The sequence below is a fragment of the Hyla sarda genome, chromosome 13 (genome assembly GCF_029499605.1).
Source record: "Hyla sarda isolate aHylSar1 chromosome 13, aHylSar1.hap1, whole genome shotgun sequence".
Classification (NCBI taxonomy): Eukaryota; Metazoa; Chordata; class Amphibia; order Anura; family Hylidae; genus Hyla; species Hyla sarda.
In genome coordinates this window covers 45,005,999-45,025,213 of record NC_079201.1, presented here as the reverse complement: position 1 = coordinate 45,025,213, position 19,215 = coordinate 45,005,999, and the positions used below count along the sequence as shown (strand labels likewise).

General features: G+C 44.8%; 1 protein-coding gene across 1 annotated transcript in view; it reads left to right on the top strand.

Annotated features, from left to right (window-relative positions):
• Positions 1 to 19,215, top strand: part of EME1 (essential meiotic structure-specific endonuclease 1) — a 71,128-nt gene that overhangs the window by 8,362 nt on the left and 43,551 nt on the right. The window contains exon 2 of the mRNA XM_056549548.1: positions 1,067 to 1,194. Within this exon, the coding sequence (XP_056405523.1) occupies positions 1,067 to 1,194 (128 nt within the window). The remainder of the gene's footprint in view (positions 1 to 1,066; positions 1,195 to 19,215) is intronic.

The window sequence follows — 19,215 nt, the reverse complement described above, 5'->3', positions numbered from 1 at the left end:
GGGCATTATCGGCTTATCGGCAAGATAATTGCCAATACCGATAATGCCCAAAATCGTGATTATCGGCCGATAATATCGGCCATACCGATAATCGGTCGATCCCTAGTCCTTAAGGACTTTAAAACGGGGGCGTATGGCGTCCTTAAGAGGTTAATTTTAGTATTCGCATTCCTATTGTTTCTTCTTTTGCTAATATCTGTGTCCATCTTCTGCACCCTCCTGTGATGGACACACTAGTTTCTGTGCTAGCCTTCTCACCAGACGCACTAATATCTTTTTGTACATGTTCTTCCTTTTACTTTCTCAAGCCTGTATAGGTGAAGGGATAAAATAGAATTCATATCTCTGGATATCTCACTCGTAGAGAGAGAGAGATGAATTGGGTTTGTATGAAACGCTGTTGTTCTTTCTCTTTACATATACTGGCTAATAGAAGAGCTTGAAGCAAAAATATAAAGCACAAATAATATATAAAAAAAATAAAATGAGTACATCTGAAAAGAAAACCCAGAGAAATAAGATCCCATAGTACTATTAGTTTTCTAGAGTGGTGTGTATAGGACTATTGCTCACAGTTCAAGAAATCTTGGCTTAAAGTTAATCTAGAAACCCATCTGCACGCTATTATCTGCAGATATATGTTGACAGATAATGCTGCAATAACACGCAAGGTTCCTCTTTAGAAATCTGGTGGCTTTTGGAGAAATCCTAAAATAAGGTTTTTATTCTGGGCTGAAGTGTCAAGGAACCAGGACCGGGTTGATGAAGTCCAGTTCTGTGGCCCTTCAACAGCTCCGCTCTGACACTTCAGCCTGGAATAAAAAACTTATTTTATAACTTCTCCTAAGGCCATCAGCTTAATAAAAGGTATCTTTCATGTTTTGCATCATTATCTGTCAACCCATGTCTGCAGCTCATAGGTTGCTTACAGATTCCCTTACAGAAATCTAGTAGTTGCCGCTTTGACCCAATGTTTTCCCTGTTAGAAGAGTTCTGCATTAAAATTGGATTGAGAATGTTTCTACATGTTTTCGTTATGTCTAACATAACAATCCTATTTTACCAGTTCTCCTACAGGATGGATCAGGGGGAGTAGTGCTAAGTGCTCTTCAGGCCCAGGAAACTCCATGTGTTATCCAGTCACATCCAGTGTCAAGGAGCATCACTTGGAGCCGGAGTGGAGTGAACATAGATGTAAGTTCTCCTTTCTATATTCATAATAGTTAATGTCACAGTTTAAGCCCTTAAAGACGCAGGGTTTTTCTGTTTTTGCATTTTCATTTTTTCCTCATCACCTTCTAAAAATCATAACATGAATCCACGGCGAAACGGAAAAAAAAATTCATTGTGCGACAAAATTGAAGAAAAAATGTCATTTTGTAAATTTTGGGTGCTTCCATTTCTACGCAGTGCATTTTCCGGTAAAAATAACACCTTATCTTTATTCTGTAGGTCCATACGGTTAAAATGATACCCTACTTGTATAGGTTGGATATTGTCGTACTTCGGAAAAAAATCATAACTACGTGCAGGAAAATGTATATGTAAAAAATTCTCATCTTCTAACCCCTATTACCCTTTTATTTTTCCGCGTACGGGCCTGTATGAGGACTCATTTTTTGCGCCGTGTTCTGAAGATTTTTTGTATTGATCGGACTTTTTAATCGCTTTTTATTCATTTTTTCATGGTATAAAAAGTGACCAAAAATACACTATTTTGGACTTTGGAATTTTTTTGCGTGCACGCCATTGACCGTGCGATTTAATTAACAATATATTTTTATAGTTCCGACATTTCCGCACGCGGCGATACCACATATGTTTATTTTTATTTACACAGTTTTTTATTTAAATTTTTTTTGGGGGGAAAAGGGGGGTGGTTCAAACTTTTATTATGGAAGGGGTTAAATGACCTTTAACCCCTTAAGGACGCAGGACGTAAATGAACGTCCTGGTGAGGTGGTACTTAACGCACCAGGACGTACATTTACGTCCTGTGCATAACCGCGGGCATCGGAGCGATGCCCGTGTCATGCGCGGCTGATCCCGGCTGCTGATCGCAGCCAGGGACCCGCCGGCAATGGCCGACGCCCGCGATCTCGCGGGCGTCCGCCATTAACCCCTCAGGTGCCGGGATCAATACAGATCCCGGCATCTGCGGCAGTTCGCGATTTAAATGAACGATCGGATCGCCCGCAGCGCTGCTGCGGGGATCCGATCATTCAGAACGCCGGACGGAGGACCCCTCTCCTTCCTCCGTCCGGCTCCCGGCGTCTCCTGCTCTGGTCTGTGATCGAGCAGACCAGAGCAGGAGATGACAGAACAGATCAGTATTATCGATGTCCTATACATAGAACAGATCAGTATTAGCAATCATGGTATTGCTATGAATAGTCCCCTATGGGGACTATTCAAGTGTAAAAAAAAAAAAATGTTAAAAAATGTAAAAGTAAAAGTAAAAAAAAAGTGAAAAATCCCCTCCCCCAATAAAAAAGTAAAACGTCCGTTTTTTCCTATTTTACCCCCAAAAAGCGTAAAAAACATTTTTTATAGACCTATTTGGTATCGCCGCGTGCGTAAATGTCCGAACTATTAAAATAAAATGTTAATGATCCCGTACGGTGAACGGCATGAACGAAAAAAAAAAAATTCTTACTTTTTTAATACATTTAAAAAAAAAAAAAATTATAAAAAATGTATTAAAAGTTTTTTATATGCAAATGTGGTATCAAAAAAAAGTACAGATCATGGCGCAAAAAATGAGCCCCCATACCGCCACTTACACGGAAAAATAAAAAAGTTAGAGGTCATCAAAATAAAGGGATTATAAACGTACTAATTTGGTTAAAAAGTTTGTGATTTTTTTTAAGCGCAACAATAATATAAAAGTATATAATAATGGGTATCATTTTAATCGTATTGACCCTCAGAATAAAAAAACACATGTCATTTTTACCATAAATTGTACGGCGTGAAAACAAAACCTTCCAAAATTAGCAAAATTGCGTTTTTCGTTTTAATTTCCCCACAAAAATAGTGTTTTTTGGTTGCGCCATACATTTTATGATATGAGTGATGTCATTACAAAGGACAACTGGTCGCGCAAAAAACAAGCCCTCATACTAGTCTGTGGATGAAAATATAAAAGAGTTATGATTTTTAGAAGGCGAGGAGGAAAGGCCAAGTCCTTAAGGCCAAAATGGGCTGAGTCCTTAAGGGGTTAACTTTATTTTATTATTATTTTTTTTTTGCAGTGCTATAACTCCCATAGGGACCTATAGCACTGCACACACTGATCTCCTATGCTGATCCCTGCAAAGCCATAGCTTTGCACGGATCAATGAGATAGGGGCTCGACTGCTCAAGCCTGTAGCTCAGGCTTTGAGCAATCAATCGACAATTGGACGCCACGGAGACAGGTAAGGAGACCTCCGCTTGCATCCAAGCTGATCGGGACATTGCGATTTTATCGCGATGTCCCGATCAGCCCGACTGAGCTGCCGGGAAGCGTTTACTTTCGCTTTCAGACGCGGCGTTCAACTTTGATCGCCGCATCTTAAGGGTTAACAGCACGCGGCACAACGATCGATGCCGTGCGCTGGTAGCCCAGGGTCCCGGGTATGATTAGCAGCTGGGACCGACCCCGTGTGATGCGGGGTCACGGAGTTTTAGGGACCGGGCATAGGGCGTACAGGTACGCCCTACGTCCTTAAGAGGTAAAAAAAAAAGTTAAAAATCGCTGCAAAACATAAAACTGACAAGGGAAAGATCTGATTCTAATCCCAGGTGATGGGAGACCATGGTCAATAAGAATGTTTTGTTTTGTTTTTCTGGCACCTAGGTTTTTGTGAGCCCTTTCCAATAAAACCACTATATATATATATATATATATATATATATATATATATATATATATATATACTGCTCAAAAAAATAAAGGTAACACTAAGTTAACACATCCTAGATCTGAATGAAGGAACTAATCGTATGAAATACTTTTGTCTATTCATAGTTGAATGTGCTGACAACAAAATCACACAAAAATTATCAATGGAAATCAAATTTATCAACCTATGGAGGTCTAGCTATGGAGTCACGCTCAAAATCAAAGTGGGAAAACCACACTACAGGCTGATCCAACTTTGATGTAATGTCCTTTAAAACAAGTCAAAATGAGGCTCAGTAGAGTGTGTGTGGCCTCCTTGTCCCTGTATGACCTTCCTACAATGCCTGGGCATGCTCCTGATGAGGTGGCAGATGGTCTCCTGAGGGATGTCTTCCCAGACCTGGACTAAAGCATCTGCCAACTCCTGTACAGTCTGTGGTGCAAGAGTCCTAATGTGGTGGATGCAGCCAGACATAATGTCCCAGAAGTGCTCAATCGGATTCAGGTCTGGGGAACGGTCGGGCCAGTCCATAGCATCAATGCTTCCCTCTGCTGACAAACCACGTGAGGTCTAGCATTATCTTGCATTAGGAGGAACCCAGACCCAACCGCACCAGCATATGGTCTAACAAGGGGTCTGAGCAGGGGCGGACATATCACTTGTTCAGCCGGTTCGGCTGCACAGGGGCCCAGCGTGTTAGGGGGCCCCCCTAGTAGCCCAGGTTACAGCCTGGGCCTCACAGTCTGGACCCCTGTAGGGCCCCCTGCCAGTACTTCATACTATATGCTGCAGCAACAGGTCCCGGACCTGCCGCTGACAGCAGTAATTTACCTTTAAACCGGCCGGGCGAGAGGACAGGCCAGGGGCTGATGAAAACAGACGTGCCCCGCGCAGGCACGCACGTCTGTTCCAAGCCCCTGACGTCACGTGTCATGGCCTCTGACCCCGTCAGAAGCGACAGGAGCAGCAAACCCTCCCGCCTCACAGCCGCATCGCTGAGCAGATAAGGTGAGGAGAGCGACGGTCGGGTGCAGGGCAGGGAGGGGTGGGGAGGGGATTGTAATGATGAAGAAGAGGACAGGAGGGGTGTTGAAGAGGTTGGTGGTGTAATGATAAGAAGGATTGGGCGTCTGGGAGAGCGTAGTGTTCATAAGGAGGACCAGAAGGGGGGTCAGGGGTGTAGTGATTAGGGGGTTTAATGTTGATGAGAAGGACTGGGGGGGGGGTCAGCTGTGTAATAATGATGAGGTGCTTAAGGTATATGGGGTGATGAAGAGAATGAGGATGTGTTGCGTGGGGTGTATGGGGTGATGAAGAGACTGAGGATGGAGTACATGGGGTGTGTGGGGTGATGAGGAGACTGAGGATTGAGTGCATGGGGTATATGGGGTGATGAGGAGACTGAGGATGGAGTGCATGGGGTATATGGGGTGATGAGGAAACTGAGGATGGAGTGCATGGGGTATATGGGGTGATGAGGAGACTGAGGATGTGTTGCGTGGGGTGTATGGGGTGATGAGGAGACTGAGGATGGAGTGCATGGGGTATATGGGGTGATGAGGAGACTGAGGATGGGGTGTATGGGGTGATGAGGAGACTGAGGATGTGTTGCGTGTGGTGTATGGGGTGATGAGGAGACTGAGGATGGAGTGCATGGGGTATATGGGGTGATGAGGAGACTGAGGATGGAGTGCATGGGGGGATGAGGAGACTGAGGATGGAGTGCATAGGGTGATGAGGAGACTGAAGATGGAGTGCATGGGGGGATGAGGAGACTGAAGATGGAGTGCATGGGGTGATGAGGAGACTGAGGATTGAGTGCATGGGGTGTATGGGGTGATGAGGAGACTGAGGATGGAGTGTATGGGGTGATGAGGAGACTGAAGATGGAGTGCATGGGGTGATGAGGAGACTGAGGATGGAGTGCATAGGGTGATGAGGAGACTGAAGATGGAGTGCATGGGGTGTATGGGGTGATGAGGAGACTGAGGATGGGTTGTGTGGGGTGTATGGGGGAGATAAGGAGACTGAGGATGTGTTGCGTTGGGTGTATGGGGTGATGAGGAGACTGAGGATGGGTTGTGTGGGGTGTATGGGGGAGATAAGGAGACTGAGGATGGGGTGTGTGGGGTGTATGGGGGAGATGAGGAGACTGAGGATGTGTTGCGTTGGGTGTATGGGATGATGAGGAGACTGAGGATGGGTTGTGTGGGGTGTATGGGGGAGATAAGGAGACTGAGGATGGGGTGTATGGGGTGATGAGGAGACTTAGGATGGGGTGTGTGGGGTGTATGGGGGGAGATAAGGAGACTGAGGATGTGTTGCGTGTAGTGTATGGGGTGATGAGGAGACTGAGGATGGAGTGCATGAGGTATATGGGGTGATGAGGAGACTGAGGATGTGTTGCGTGGGGTGTATGGGGTGATGAGGAGACTGAGGATGGAGTGCATGGGGTATATGGGGTGATGAGGAGACTGAGGATGGGGTGTATGGGGTGATGAGGAGACTGAGGATGTGTTGCGTGTGGTGTATGGGGTGATGAGGAGACTGAGGATGGAGTGCATGGGGTATATGGGGTGATGAGGAGACTGAGGATGGAGTGCATGGGGGGATGAGGAGACTGAGGATGGAGTGCATAGGGTGATGAGGAGACTGAAGATGGAGTGCATGGGGGGATGAGGAGACTGAAGATGGAGTGCATGGGGTGATGAGGAGACTGAGGATTGAGTGCATGGGGTGTATGGGGTGATGAGGAGACTGAGGATGGAGTGTATGGGGTGATGAGGAGACTGAAGATGGAGTGCATGGGGTGATGAGGAGACTGAGGATGGAGTGCATAGGGTGATGAGGAGACTGAAGATGGAGTGCATGGGGTGTATGGGGTGATGAGGAGACTGAGGATGGGTTGTGTGGGGTGTATGGGGGAGATAAGGAGACTGAGGATGTGTTGCGTTGGGTGTATGGGGTGATGAGGAGACTGAGGATGGGTTGTGTGGGGTGTATGGGGGAGATAAGGAGACTGAGGATGGGGTGTGTGGGGTGTATGGGGGAGATGAGGAGACTGAGGATGTGTTGCGTTGGGTGTATGGGATGATGAGGAGACTGAGGATGGGTTGTGTGGGGTGTATGGGGGAGATAAGGAGACTGAGGATGGGGTGTATGGGGTGATGAGGAGACTTAGGATGGGGTGTGTGGGGTGTATGGGGGGAGATAAGGAGACTGAGGATGTGTTGCGTGTAGTGTATGGGGTGATGAGGAGACTGAGGATGGAGTGCATGAGGTATATGGGGTGATGAGGAGACTGAGGATGGGTTGTGTGGGTGTATGGGGGAGATAAGGAGACTGAGGATGGAGTGTGTGGGGTGTATGGGGGAGATGAGACTGAGGATGGGTTGCGTGGGGTGTATGGGGTGATGAGGAGACTGAGGATGGAGTGCGTGGGATGTATGGGGTGATTCAGTGGTGTACAGTGGTTGGCAGTATTATATTCAGGGGTACAGTATTTGGCAGTATTATATTCGGGGGTACAGTGGTTGGCAGTATTAAATTCGGGGGTACAGTGGTTGGCAGTATTATATTCAGGGGGTACAGTATTTGGCAGTATTATATTCGGGGGTACAGTGGTTGGCAGTATTATATTCGGGGGTACAGTGGTTGGCAGTATTATATTCCGGAGGTACAGTGGTTGGCAGTATTATATTCATGGAGTACAGTGGTTGGCAGTATTATATTCAGGGGTACAGTGGTTGGCAGTATTATATTCGGGGGTACAGTGGTTGGCAGTATTATATTCGGGGGTACAGTGGTTGGCAGTATTATATTCAGGGGTACAGTGGTTGGCAGTATTCAGGGGGTACAGTGGTTGGCAGTATTATGTTCAGGGGTACACTATTTGGCAGTATTATGTTCAGGGGTACAGTGGTTGGCAGTATTATGTTCAGGGGTACACTATTTGGCAGTATTATATTCAGGGGTACAGTGGTTGGCAGTATTATATTCAGGGGTACAGTGGTTGGCAGTATTCCGGGGGTACAGTGGTTGGCAGTATTATATTCAGGGGGTACAGTATTTGGCAAGGTTATAATGATTATTGTCATCATACAGAGGATGAGGATCTACTGACAAATTAAGGAACCAATGATGTCCAGGTGTCAGACTCTGCAGAGAAGATGGAAGAAATCCTGGTGTCTGGACCAGAGGAAGAAGAAAAGTAAAGACAACAGAGAAGACGTCACTCAGGTCAGTGATATCATTGTGTGTTTTCCTAACTGTCCCATCAGAGCTGTAGTCACTGATATCATTGTGTAGTCTCCTGACTGTCCCATCAGCTGTAGTCACTTCAGACATGATGGGAGTTGCAGCTTTCCAACATCTCGGGAGCCACTTGAACCAAGGTGATTGGTGGGGGTCCCATGAGTCAGACCCCCACCATAAAAATGGACTGTTTATTTAAAAATGCCTGAGCCTATTTTTGGTCCCAGTCTGGCCCTGCCTGTAAGTCACTTCTATCACTAAGGATAAGAAGCCAAGGAACCAGGGGGTGCCAAGGGGTGTCGTGCTAAGTCCAGGGGTGCAAATGTAAAGGGGAGCACTGCCCTCTGCCTCCCAGCTAGATACGGGTCAGGCTGACCCGGGGGAGTACTCACTGGGCCGCACACTGAGAGGGACAGGGGCCACCCGGAGCCCACCTCAGGAGCCGTTCCATCCACCTGTGGTGGACAAGGCAAGTGGCGACACTACACGTGCGGGGTAAGTGGAGGCCCTCCGGTGGGGTTTAGGTACATGAGGGGGCACAGTGCTGGGGGGGGGCCCAGGCACATTCTTTGCACAGGGGCCCTCTGCTGTCTGTGTCCGCCCCTGGGTCTGAGGATCTCATCTTGGCACCTAATGGCAGTCATGCTGCCTCTGGCAAGCACATAGAGGGCTGTGCAGCCCCCCAAAGAAATGTCACCCCACACCATTACTGACCCACCGCCAAACTGGTCATGCTGGAGGATGTTGCAGGCAGCAGAATGTTCTCCACGGCGTCTCCAGATTCTGTCACGTCTATCACATGTGCTCAGTGTGAACCTGCTTTCATCTGTGAAGAGCACAGGGCGCCAGTGGCAAATTTGCCAAATTTTGGTGTTCTCTGGCAAATGCCAAACATCCCGCATGGTGTTGGGCTGTAAGTACAACCCCCACCTGTGAACGTGGGGCCCTCATGGAGTCTGTTTCCTGACCGTTTGAGTGGACACATGCACATTTGTGGCCTGCTGGAGGTCATTTTGTAGGGCTCTGGCAGTGCTCCTCCTTGTGAAAAACAAACAATAGACTAAAACTTAATATTTATTGGATCTCAGATAAAAAGGATGCCCATTACAAGGGCTACCATGAATGAGTAAACACCAAGGATAAAGTGCACAAAAGGGACCAATACCAAAAAATCTAAGATTATATAGATAAAAGATTATGTCCTGATAACTGATAGCCAGGTGTGATACTTATACTATCACTGGCCCTAACCCCTTGGCTAAGGGGGTGGCGGAGTAGGGACAACAGGCAGGGCACAGGAACCTATAATGCCCTAAGGTATCCCTAAGATATACACCTGCCCTAGGCGGAGTTTACATCCTGCTGATAAGCATGGCTCCGCTCTGGAACCTAGCCTGCATCCACCTGTGTGTAAACCCACAATAGGCGGGGCAGACCGGGGAAACCGAAGGGGACCGGCGATGAAGTCCACTTAACCTGCGGGCGACGATCTGTGTCGGAGATCGGCGGGCGGCATGTCGTGCGGCTGGCTCCCTGAATCCGACGGAAGCCGGTAAGTTGCCTAGCAACATCTAGAGGGCTACAGTTTGTGACCACTATACAGTGGTCTCTACACTGTTGCCCTTCAGATGTTGCAAAACTACAACTCCCAGCATGCCCAGACAGCTGTCATGCTGGGATTTGTAGTTTTGCAACAGCTGGAGAGTCACAGTTTGGAGATCACTGTGCAGTGAACTGTGACCCTCTGGATCTTGCAAAACTACAACTCCCAGCATGCCCATATAGCAGTTTGCTCTCTGGGCATGCTGGGATTTGTAGTTTTGCAACATCTGGAGGTCCACAGTTTGGAGATCACTGTGCAGTGGTCTCTAAACTGTAGACCTCCAGATGTTGCAACACTGCAAATCCCAGCATGCCCAAACAGCTGTCTCGGCATGCTGTGAGTTGTAGTTGCATACCTCCAGCTGTTGCATAACTACATCTCCCAGCATGCCCTTCGGTGATCAGTACATGCTGGGAGTTGTAGTTTTGCAACAGCTGGAGGCACACTGGTTGGAAAATACTGAGTTAGATAACAGAACCTAACTGAAGGTTTTCCAACCAGTGTGCCTCCAGCTGTTGCAAAAGTACAACTCCCAGCTTGCACGGTCTGTCAGGGTACATTCACACGGGCAGGTTTACAGTAAGTTTCCTTCTTAAAGTATGAGCTGCGGCAAATTTTTCGCCGCAGCACAAACTCCTAGCGGTAAGCTCATTGTAACCCGCCAGTGCGAATGTACCCTACAAAAAATACACTACACTAACACATAATAAAGAATAAAACACTACATATACACCCCTTACCCCCTCCCCCCCCAATAAAAAATGTATTGTACAGCAGTGTTTCCAAAACGGAACTCCCAGCATTTCCGGACAGCCACTGACTGTGCAGGCATGCTGAAAGTTTAGCAACAGCTGGAGGCACCCTGTTAGGGGTATTCTACGCCAGTGATTCCCAATGTCCATCCCTATGTAATCCCTAATTTAGTCCTCAAATTCGCATGGCGCTCTCTCACTTCGGAGCCCTGTCGTATATCATGGAAATAGTTTAGTGCCACATATGGGGTATTTCCGTACTCGGTAGAAATTGCACTACAAATTTTGGGGGCTTTTACCCCTTATGAAAAAGAAAAGTTGGGGTCTATACCAGCCTGTTAGTGTAAAAATATATATATAGTTACATAGTACGGTCGAAAAAAGACATATGTCCATCAAGTTCAACCAGGGAATTAAGGGGTAGGGGTGTGGCGCGATATTGGGAAGGAATGAGATTTTATATTTCTTCATAAGCATTAATGTTATTTTGTTCCAGGAATGTATCTAATCCTGTTTTAAAGCTGTAAATTGTTCCAGCTGTGACCAGTTCCTGAGGTAGACCGTTCCATAAATTCACGGTAAAGAAGGCGTGTCGCCCCTTGAGACTAAAATTTTTCTTCTCCAGACGGAGGGAGTGCCCTATATATATATATATATATATATGCTGGTGTTTCCCTTTACTTTTTATTTTCACAAAAGGTAAAAGGAAAAAAAGACCCCCAAAATTACGGCATATGTGGGCGTAAAATGTTCTGCGGGCGCATAACAAGGCTCAGGAGTGAGAGTGCACTTGAGGCCTAAATTGGTGATTTGCACAGGGGTGGCTGAATGAAATTGGTTCTGACATAAACGCAAAAAAATAAATACAGACATGTGACCCCATTTTGGAAACTACACCCCTCACGTAATGTAACAAGAGGTATAGTGAGCCTTAACACCCCACAGGTGTTTGACGAATTTTCATTAAAGTTAGATGGGGAAAAAAAATGTAAAAATTTTCACTAAAATGCTGGTGTTACCCTAAATTTTTCATTTTCACAAGGGAAAATGGGGAAAAAAGCCTCCCAAAATGTTGTAACCCCATTTCTTCTGAGTATATAATTACCCCATATGTGGACGTAAAGTGCTCTGTGGGCGAACTACAATTCCCAGAAGAGAAGGAGCGCCATTGGGATTTTGAAGAGAAAATTTGTCGGGAATTGAAGGCCACGTGTGTTTATAAAGCCTCCACAGTGGGGTCCACTGTTCTGGCACCACGGGGGGGGGGGGGGGGGGGGCTTTGTAAACGCACTTGGCCCCTGACTTCCATTCCAAACAAATTCCCTTTCCAAAAGCTCAGTGGTGCTCTTCTGAGCATTGTAGTGCGCCAGCAGAGCACTTAATGTCCACACATGGGGTATTTCCATACTCAGAAGAAATAGGGTTACAAATTTTGGGGGTCATTTTCTCCTATTATCCCTTGTAAAAATGTAAAATTTGGTGAAAAAGTTGACACAAATTTAACAAAATGTTGTGAAATACCTGTGAAGCGTTAAGGCACACTGTACCCCTTGTTACGTTCCTTGAGGGGTGTAGTTTCCAAAATAGTATGCCATGTGTTTACATAGTTACATAGTTAGTATGGTTGAAAAAAGACATACGTCCATCAAGTCCAACCAAGGGATTGAAGGGAAGGGTGTAAGGGGATAAGGGAAAGGGATGTAGTTTTATAATTCTGCATAAGCATTAATGTTATTTTGTTCCAGGAATTTATCTAATCCTGTTTTAAAGCTGTTAATTGTTCCTGCTGTGACCAGTTCCTGAGGTAAACCGTTCCATAAATTCACAGTCCTCACGGTAAAGAAGGTGTGTCGTCCCTTTAGACTAAACCTTTTCTTCTCCAGACGGAGGGAGTGCCCCCTCGTCCTTTGGGGGGGTTTAACCTGGAACTGTTTTTCTCCATATTTTTTGTATGGGCCATTTATATACTTATATACGTTTATCATATCCCCCCTTAAATGTCTCTTCTCAAGACTAAACAATTGTCCAACAATTGTTTAATTAATTTTTTTTTTTTTGCTGTTTCGGCACCATAGGGGCTTCCTAAATGTGACATGCCCCCAAAAACCATTTCAGCAAAATTTGCTTTCAAAAAGCCAAATGTGACTCCTTCTCTTCTGAGCATTGTAGTTCGCCCACAGAGCATTTTACTTCCTAACATGGTGTTTCCATACTCAGAAGAGATGGGGTTACAAATTTTGGTGGGCATTTTCTCCCATTACCCTTTATAAAAAAGGGTAAATCTGGGGGGGGGGGGAAACTGCACTTTTAGTGAAAAAAAATTTTTTTTTTCATTTACACATCCGACTTTAACGAAAAGTCATCAAACACCTGTTGGGTGTTAAGGCTCACTGGACCCCTTTTTACGTGCCTTGAGGGGTGTAGTTTCCAAAATGGTATGCCATGTGGAGGGTTTTCTGCTGTTCTGGCACCATAGGGGCTTCCTAAATGTGACATGCCCCCCCAAAAACCATTTCAGAAAAACTCAAAATCCCATTGTCGCTCCTTCCCTTCTGAGCCCTCTACTGTGCCCGCCGAACACTTGACATACCCATATGAGTTATTTTGTTACTCGAGAGAAATTGAGTTACACATTTTGAGAGGATTTGTCTCCTTCTACCTCTTGTAAAAATTCAAAAACTAGGTCTACAAGCGAGTGTAAAAATGAAGATTTTGAATTTTCTCCTTTATTTTGTTGTTATTCCTGTGAAACACCTAAAGGGTTAACACACTTACTGAATTTCATTTTGAATACTTTGAGGGGTGCAGTTTTTATAATGGGGTCATATTTGGGTCATGAAAAACTCCCATTTTGAAAATTTTGTGGAAAATTGCTGCTGAACTTTGAAGCCAATGTCTTCCAAAAGTAAAAACATGTCAACTGTATGATGCAAACATAAAATAGACATATTGTATTTGTGAATCAAAATATAATTACATTTGGAATGTCTATTTTCCTTACAAGCAGAGAGCTTCAAAGTTAGAAAAATGCGAAATTTTTAATTTTTTCATCAAATATTGGAATTTTTCATCAAGAAATGATGCAAGTATCAACAAAAATGTACCACTAACATAAAGTAGAATATGTCACGAAAAAACATTCTCGGAATTAGAATGAAAGGTAAAAGCATCCCAGAGTTATTAATGCTTAAAGTGACAGTGGTCAGATGTGCAAAAAACGCTCTGGTCCTACAGTGAAAATTGTCCTGGTCCTTAACCCCTTAAGGACCCAGCCAATTTTCACTATGGGACCCGACCATTATTTGCATCTGACCACTTTCACTTTAAGCATTAATAACTCTGGGATGCTTTTACCTTTCATTCTGATTCCAAGATAGTTTTTTCGTGACATATTCTACTTTATGTTAGTGGTAAAAAAAAATTCTGAGTATGGAAATACCCCATGTGTGGACGTCACGTGCACTGCGGGCGCACTACAATGCTCAGAAGAGAAGGAGTCACATATGCAAATTGGAATTGAAATGGGGGGGGGGGGCATATTGTATTTAGGAAGCTCCTAGGTGCCAGGAGAGCAAAAAAACAAAAACGCATGGCATACTATTTTGGAAACTACACCCCCTCAAGGAACGTAATAGGGGGTACAGTAAACCTTAACCCCCCACAGGTGTTTGATAAATATTCATGAAGTGGGATGTAAAAATGAAAAATTAGACTTTTTTACACTAAAATGCTGGGGTTACCCCAAATTTTTCATTTTCACAAGTGGTAAAAGGAGAAAATGTCATTGTAAATTTGTAAATACATTTCTTTGGAGTAAGGACATACCTCATGTCTTGGCGTAAACAGCATGCACATCGGTCTCAGAGGTGCCGGAGATCAGTCAGGGTCCTTGAGCTTTGTCTTTCTCCTATGGAGCCAGAACAGTGGGACCCCCCCCTCAAGGGGCATTACATGGGGTAAAAGGTACACTAAATAACTAAAATGGGGTACATGGAACATAAAATTTTATAACAGGTTATGTTCCCAGAATGATGACCCGGAGCATAGCCAAAACTAAAAAATATGCCCACCCAAAACCCTTGCTCTGAATCATCATTCTGGGAATGTGATGTGTGTGGCTGTCCCTAACCTGTTGCCTCAAATGCGCACCCCGCTCAGGTGGAGAGAGAGCGCAGCGCATTTGAGGCAACAAAAAAGTCCCCGATGGTAGTGACCCATAACCCATTTTTTTTAAAAAAATACCCCCAGAGGTCTTATCAGTTTTTTTTTTTTTTTTTTTTTCAGATGAAACATTATTTGGGGCAATTTAGTGGTTTATGGGGTTAAAACTTGGAATGTACTCTGGACTTGGTACATTGGGGTCAAATTATGGAAAATTTTAATGAGAAGGGAAAATTTAGTACTCCATGGAAGTGTGATACTCCCTGAAGCAATCCTTAATGCAGAGGCCCGGATGATCGGGGAAAGTGTCACATTGGGTGGTGGTGTCCTTCCGAATCCCCCTCTTGTAACACACTCTGCATCTTTTTTGGGTTCGCCTCTTCTTTCCAGTGTGGGGGACTTCACCTGGAAAGTGTTGGCCTGGGACGATCCTGGCACCTATAACTCCAGTTCCTTTGAAACTCCGGCCTTCTCTTTCCCGGTCGCCAAAGATCAGGACCTTTTAGGACTTCTTCTTGGAAATGGAGGAATGTCCCTGTGTTGCCAGCGTGCTGGGACAGTACAAAAGAGTTGTACATGGCAACCTGTACCAAGTAGACCGCAACTTTTTTGTACCATACCCGTGTTTTGCGCATGGCCATGTATGGCTTGAGGACTTGATCAGAAAGATCAACTCCCCCCATATACCGGAAAACAAAGGAACAAACGTGAGTGAGGCAGCGGGGAGCCTGGGCACTGCTGCTATATACTAAGCGGAAAATCTGTCAGATGCAAAGTATGGATGGATGGGGTATGGCAGGGGTGCAACAGTGGCTATATCAGAGTCCAAATATGAAACCAATGCGTAGAAAAAACAGAAGCCAGTGCACTCACCCGATCAGCAGAACTTCTTTATTTCATAGTACAGCAACGTACATACTGAAAGTGTTTCTGGATGCAATCCCCGTGCAGATAGTGCAGAGCAGTTAGTAGGCAGGGACGTTCACCGAAGCACAACGGTGCCATTTCACACCGATGGGCGTTTCTTCAGGCGCACTCGGTAACCTCATCCCGCTACAGGTACGTGACTTAAATACAGGTGTGTTACCATGGAAACCCAAATACACAACAACAATACATACACATGCAAATCCTGTTAAAATCATCGTTACCTGGTTGCTTAGAGAAAAACACTTAATTTGTTTCTGTCGTTGAAGCCCATAGGACCCACACCGTTAAGTCTGCTGATCCATCTGGCTTCCCAACAGAGCAGATCTTTTTTTCTGTCTCCACCTCTCGGGTGGGGTTTGATGCACTCAATCCCTGCGAACTTAACGCACTTGGCGTTGTTCGCATGGACCTGTTCCATATGTACTATAAACCTAGTCGCTCCTACCTTGGTTTTCAAAGATCTAAAATGTTCCTTAATGTGAATATGTAACTTTCTTTCTGTCTTTCCCACATAAAACATTCCACAGGGACAAATCATTAGGTATACTACATATTTTGTTTGACAAGTTATCAACTCTTTAACCCTTATATTTTTATCTTTTGCCACCTATGTTCATGTGGGATACTGCCAAGTTTTGATCACAAATACTACAGTGATGACATTTAAAGTTACCTTTTGGTTGCGCTTTCTCTAACCAATTCTTTTCTCAGTGTTTGGAGATGGCTCGTTTAATTACTGAATTGAGGGGGGTATTATCAAAAAAGAAAATACGCTTGAGTCGTAGGAACTGGCTGTATGGAATGCTCTTCTTCACATGCACAGGATGGGAACTGGCATAGTGAAGAAGAGAAACAGAATTTCTCTGACTTCTTAGTATTTTTACCTTTTTGATACAGGAACTCATTCCGTGGTTTTGCTTCGGCCCTTGTGTATGCCTCTTCAATAGTGTCCATAGGGTACCCTATCTCTCAGTCTGGTTTTAAGATCTTCTGCTTGTTGCATGTAAATTTCGGGATTACTGTTAATACGCTTGAGTCGTAGGAACTGGCTGTATGGAATGCTCTTCTTCACATGCACACGATGGGAACTGGCATAGTGAAGAAGAGCATTCCTGGAAATGGTTTTCCTGTAACCTGTGGTCATCAATTGGTTATTCACGATCATGATCTTTGTATCTAGGAACTCCAAAGAATTGCCCCCATGACATGTGGTGAAGGTCATGTTCATCTCATTGCAATTAAGGTATTGCGCAAAATCAGAAAACAATTTATCATCCCCATCCCATACTATGAATACATCATCCACGAATCGTAGAATGAGCTTGATGTATCCGATATATGGGTTTTTTGTGGAGCATATATATTTCCTCTCAAACATGGGGAGGTACAGGTTCGCGAAGGTACAGGAGATGGGCGTACCCATCGCAGTACCTTGGCGTTGCCTGTACCATCTACCTTCATGTTGGAACACATTATTTTCAAGAATTACCCCAAGTGCCTCAGTGACAAACTCGGAGAAGTCAGGACATTTATCAGATTCTCTGAGGACCTCCTTAATCGCCTCTATACCCGCATCATGTGGGATGCGGGTATAGAGGCTTTCAATGTCAATTGATGCCTGGGAGAAGGTCTCCTGCCAAGTGAAATTGTTAAGGATTTTTATGAGATCACCGGTATCTTTTAAGTATATCGGCATGTGAACAAGCAGGAGAGAAAGAAGCCAGTCCAGATAGCTGATCAAAGATTCGGTCGGCGAGCCAATCCCCGAGAAGATTGGTCGTCCCGGTGGTTGGCTCACCGACTTATGAATCTTAGGCAGAATGTACCAGTACGTTTTTTTGGGAGCCGTGTTGCATACTTTAGTAGTGGTGGCCTCAGAAATGACTCCTCTGTCAGTAAATTTCCTGAGCAATACCCGTACCTTCTCTTGAACTTTGTACATAGGGTCCTCTCTAAGGGGTTCATAGACCATAATGTTCCCAAGCTGATTCTGTGCCTCCCGGTCGTGGTCCAACTTGGACCATACGACCACAGCTCCCCCTTTATCTGCTTTTCAGACTAGAATGTCTTTCTGAGCAGAAAGCCATTGGAGGGCATTCTTTTCTTTGATTGGGATATTAGGTTTAGCTTTAGGGTAAATTAAGGCTCTAATCTCCTGTTTGACTGCTCTTTGAAAAAGATCCAGGCTACTCCCTGCGGCTATCGGGGGGTTGAATTTAGACTTGTTCCCACCCTGAAAGTATTGCTCCTGTTTTCCTGCCACATATACACTGTCACCTGATAGTTCTGCCAGACATTTAGTAACTTCTACCTCACTGGCAGAAAACTCAGAGACCATGGAAAAACCGACCGGACTAATCTGACAGGGCTGATCTCCTTCTAAGACTCTTTCTGTTGCTGTTACAATTTTATTGGGTGCTACAGCAGAGAAAAACTTCCTTAAATTCATTTTTCTAACTCCTCTAAAGAGGTCTATTTCAAAGTTCTCATACTTGAAATCTTCTGCTAGCCCAAAGTTAAGGCCCCTGCTTAGGGCTAAAACACATGCATCCGGTAATGTTACATCAGTCAAGTTCACTACAAGTGAGGGACTTAGTTCTTTTTCCAAGTGACCAATTTGTCTTTCTTGGCTCTCCTCCAAGGGTTCTGACGTGGGTCTCTTCCTCCTCCTCTTCCCCGTCTGGTTTGGCATTTAAAGGGATCTGCGGCTTTTGCTGTAGAGGCACCTGTGTAGCATTTTTCTCATCTGAATCCTCAGTCGGGGTTGTATCTGACTCTGGTTAAGTCTGAATGGGTGACCTGGGATTTTCTTTGTGTGCGATTTTTGAACCTGTGTTTCTGATTATAGTGCCGAGGTTTACCTCTGCTGCCTTTTATTGCCTTGTTGTTTGTTCCATGTGAACACCATTCCTTGTTCGAAATCAACTTTATCCCGCATGTATTTGTCCTTTTTGGACTCTTTTAATTATTTTTTTTTTTTTTTTAAATATTATCTGCAACTGAGCAATCTTTTTCTCCAAATTTTGCATATATTTTAAAAAGTTTGCCTCGGACACTCTGGTCTGAAATTCTGCTTCAGCTCTATTTAACTCCGCTGCAGTTGTTTCATAGTCCTGTTGTGTTTTTCCAGGACTAACATTTGCAGATTCAATGAATGGGTTAGATGTGCTGCATCCCATTTCTTTAGGAACTCAGGATCATTAGTAAACTGCGAGGGTGATTTGTACATTCTCATCCCTCTAGGTGTGCGTTCACACTCTGTGTACGCTCTGAGCGAATGAATGGTCCAAAACAGCCTACATTCTTTATCGGCTAAGTTGGAAATCTTGTACTCAAGGGATTTGGTGCTGATGACTTGGAGTTCGTCCCTAAGCTCACAGGACTGGAAGAACGTCCCTGCCTCTGCTCTGCCTGCAGAAATAGTTAATTCCGGCGTCTGGTCTTGAGTCTCACAGTCTCAAGGAAAAACAGGCAAACAAAGCAACAAACGTGAGGTGAGGCAGCGGGGAGCCTGGGCACTGCTGGTATATACTAAGCGGAAAATCTGTCAGACGCAAAGTATGGATGGACGGGATATGGCGGGGGTGCAATAGTGGCTATATCAGAGTCCAAATATGAAACCAATGCG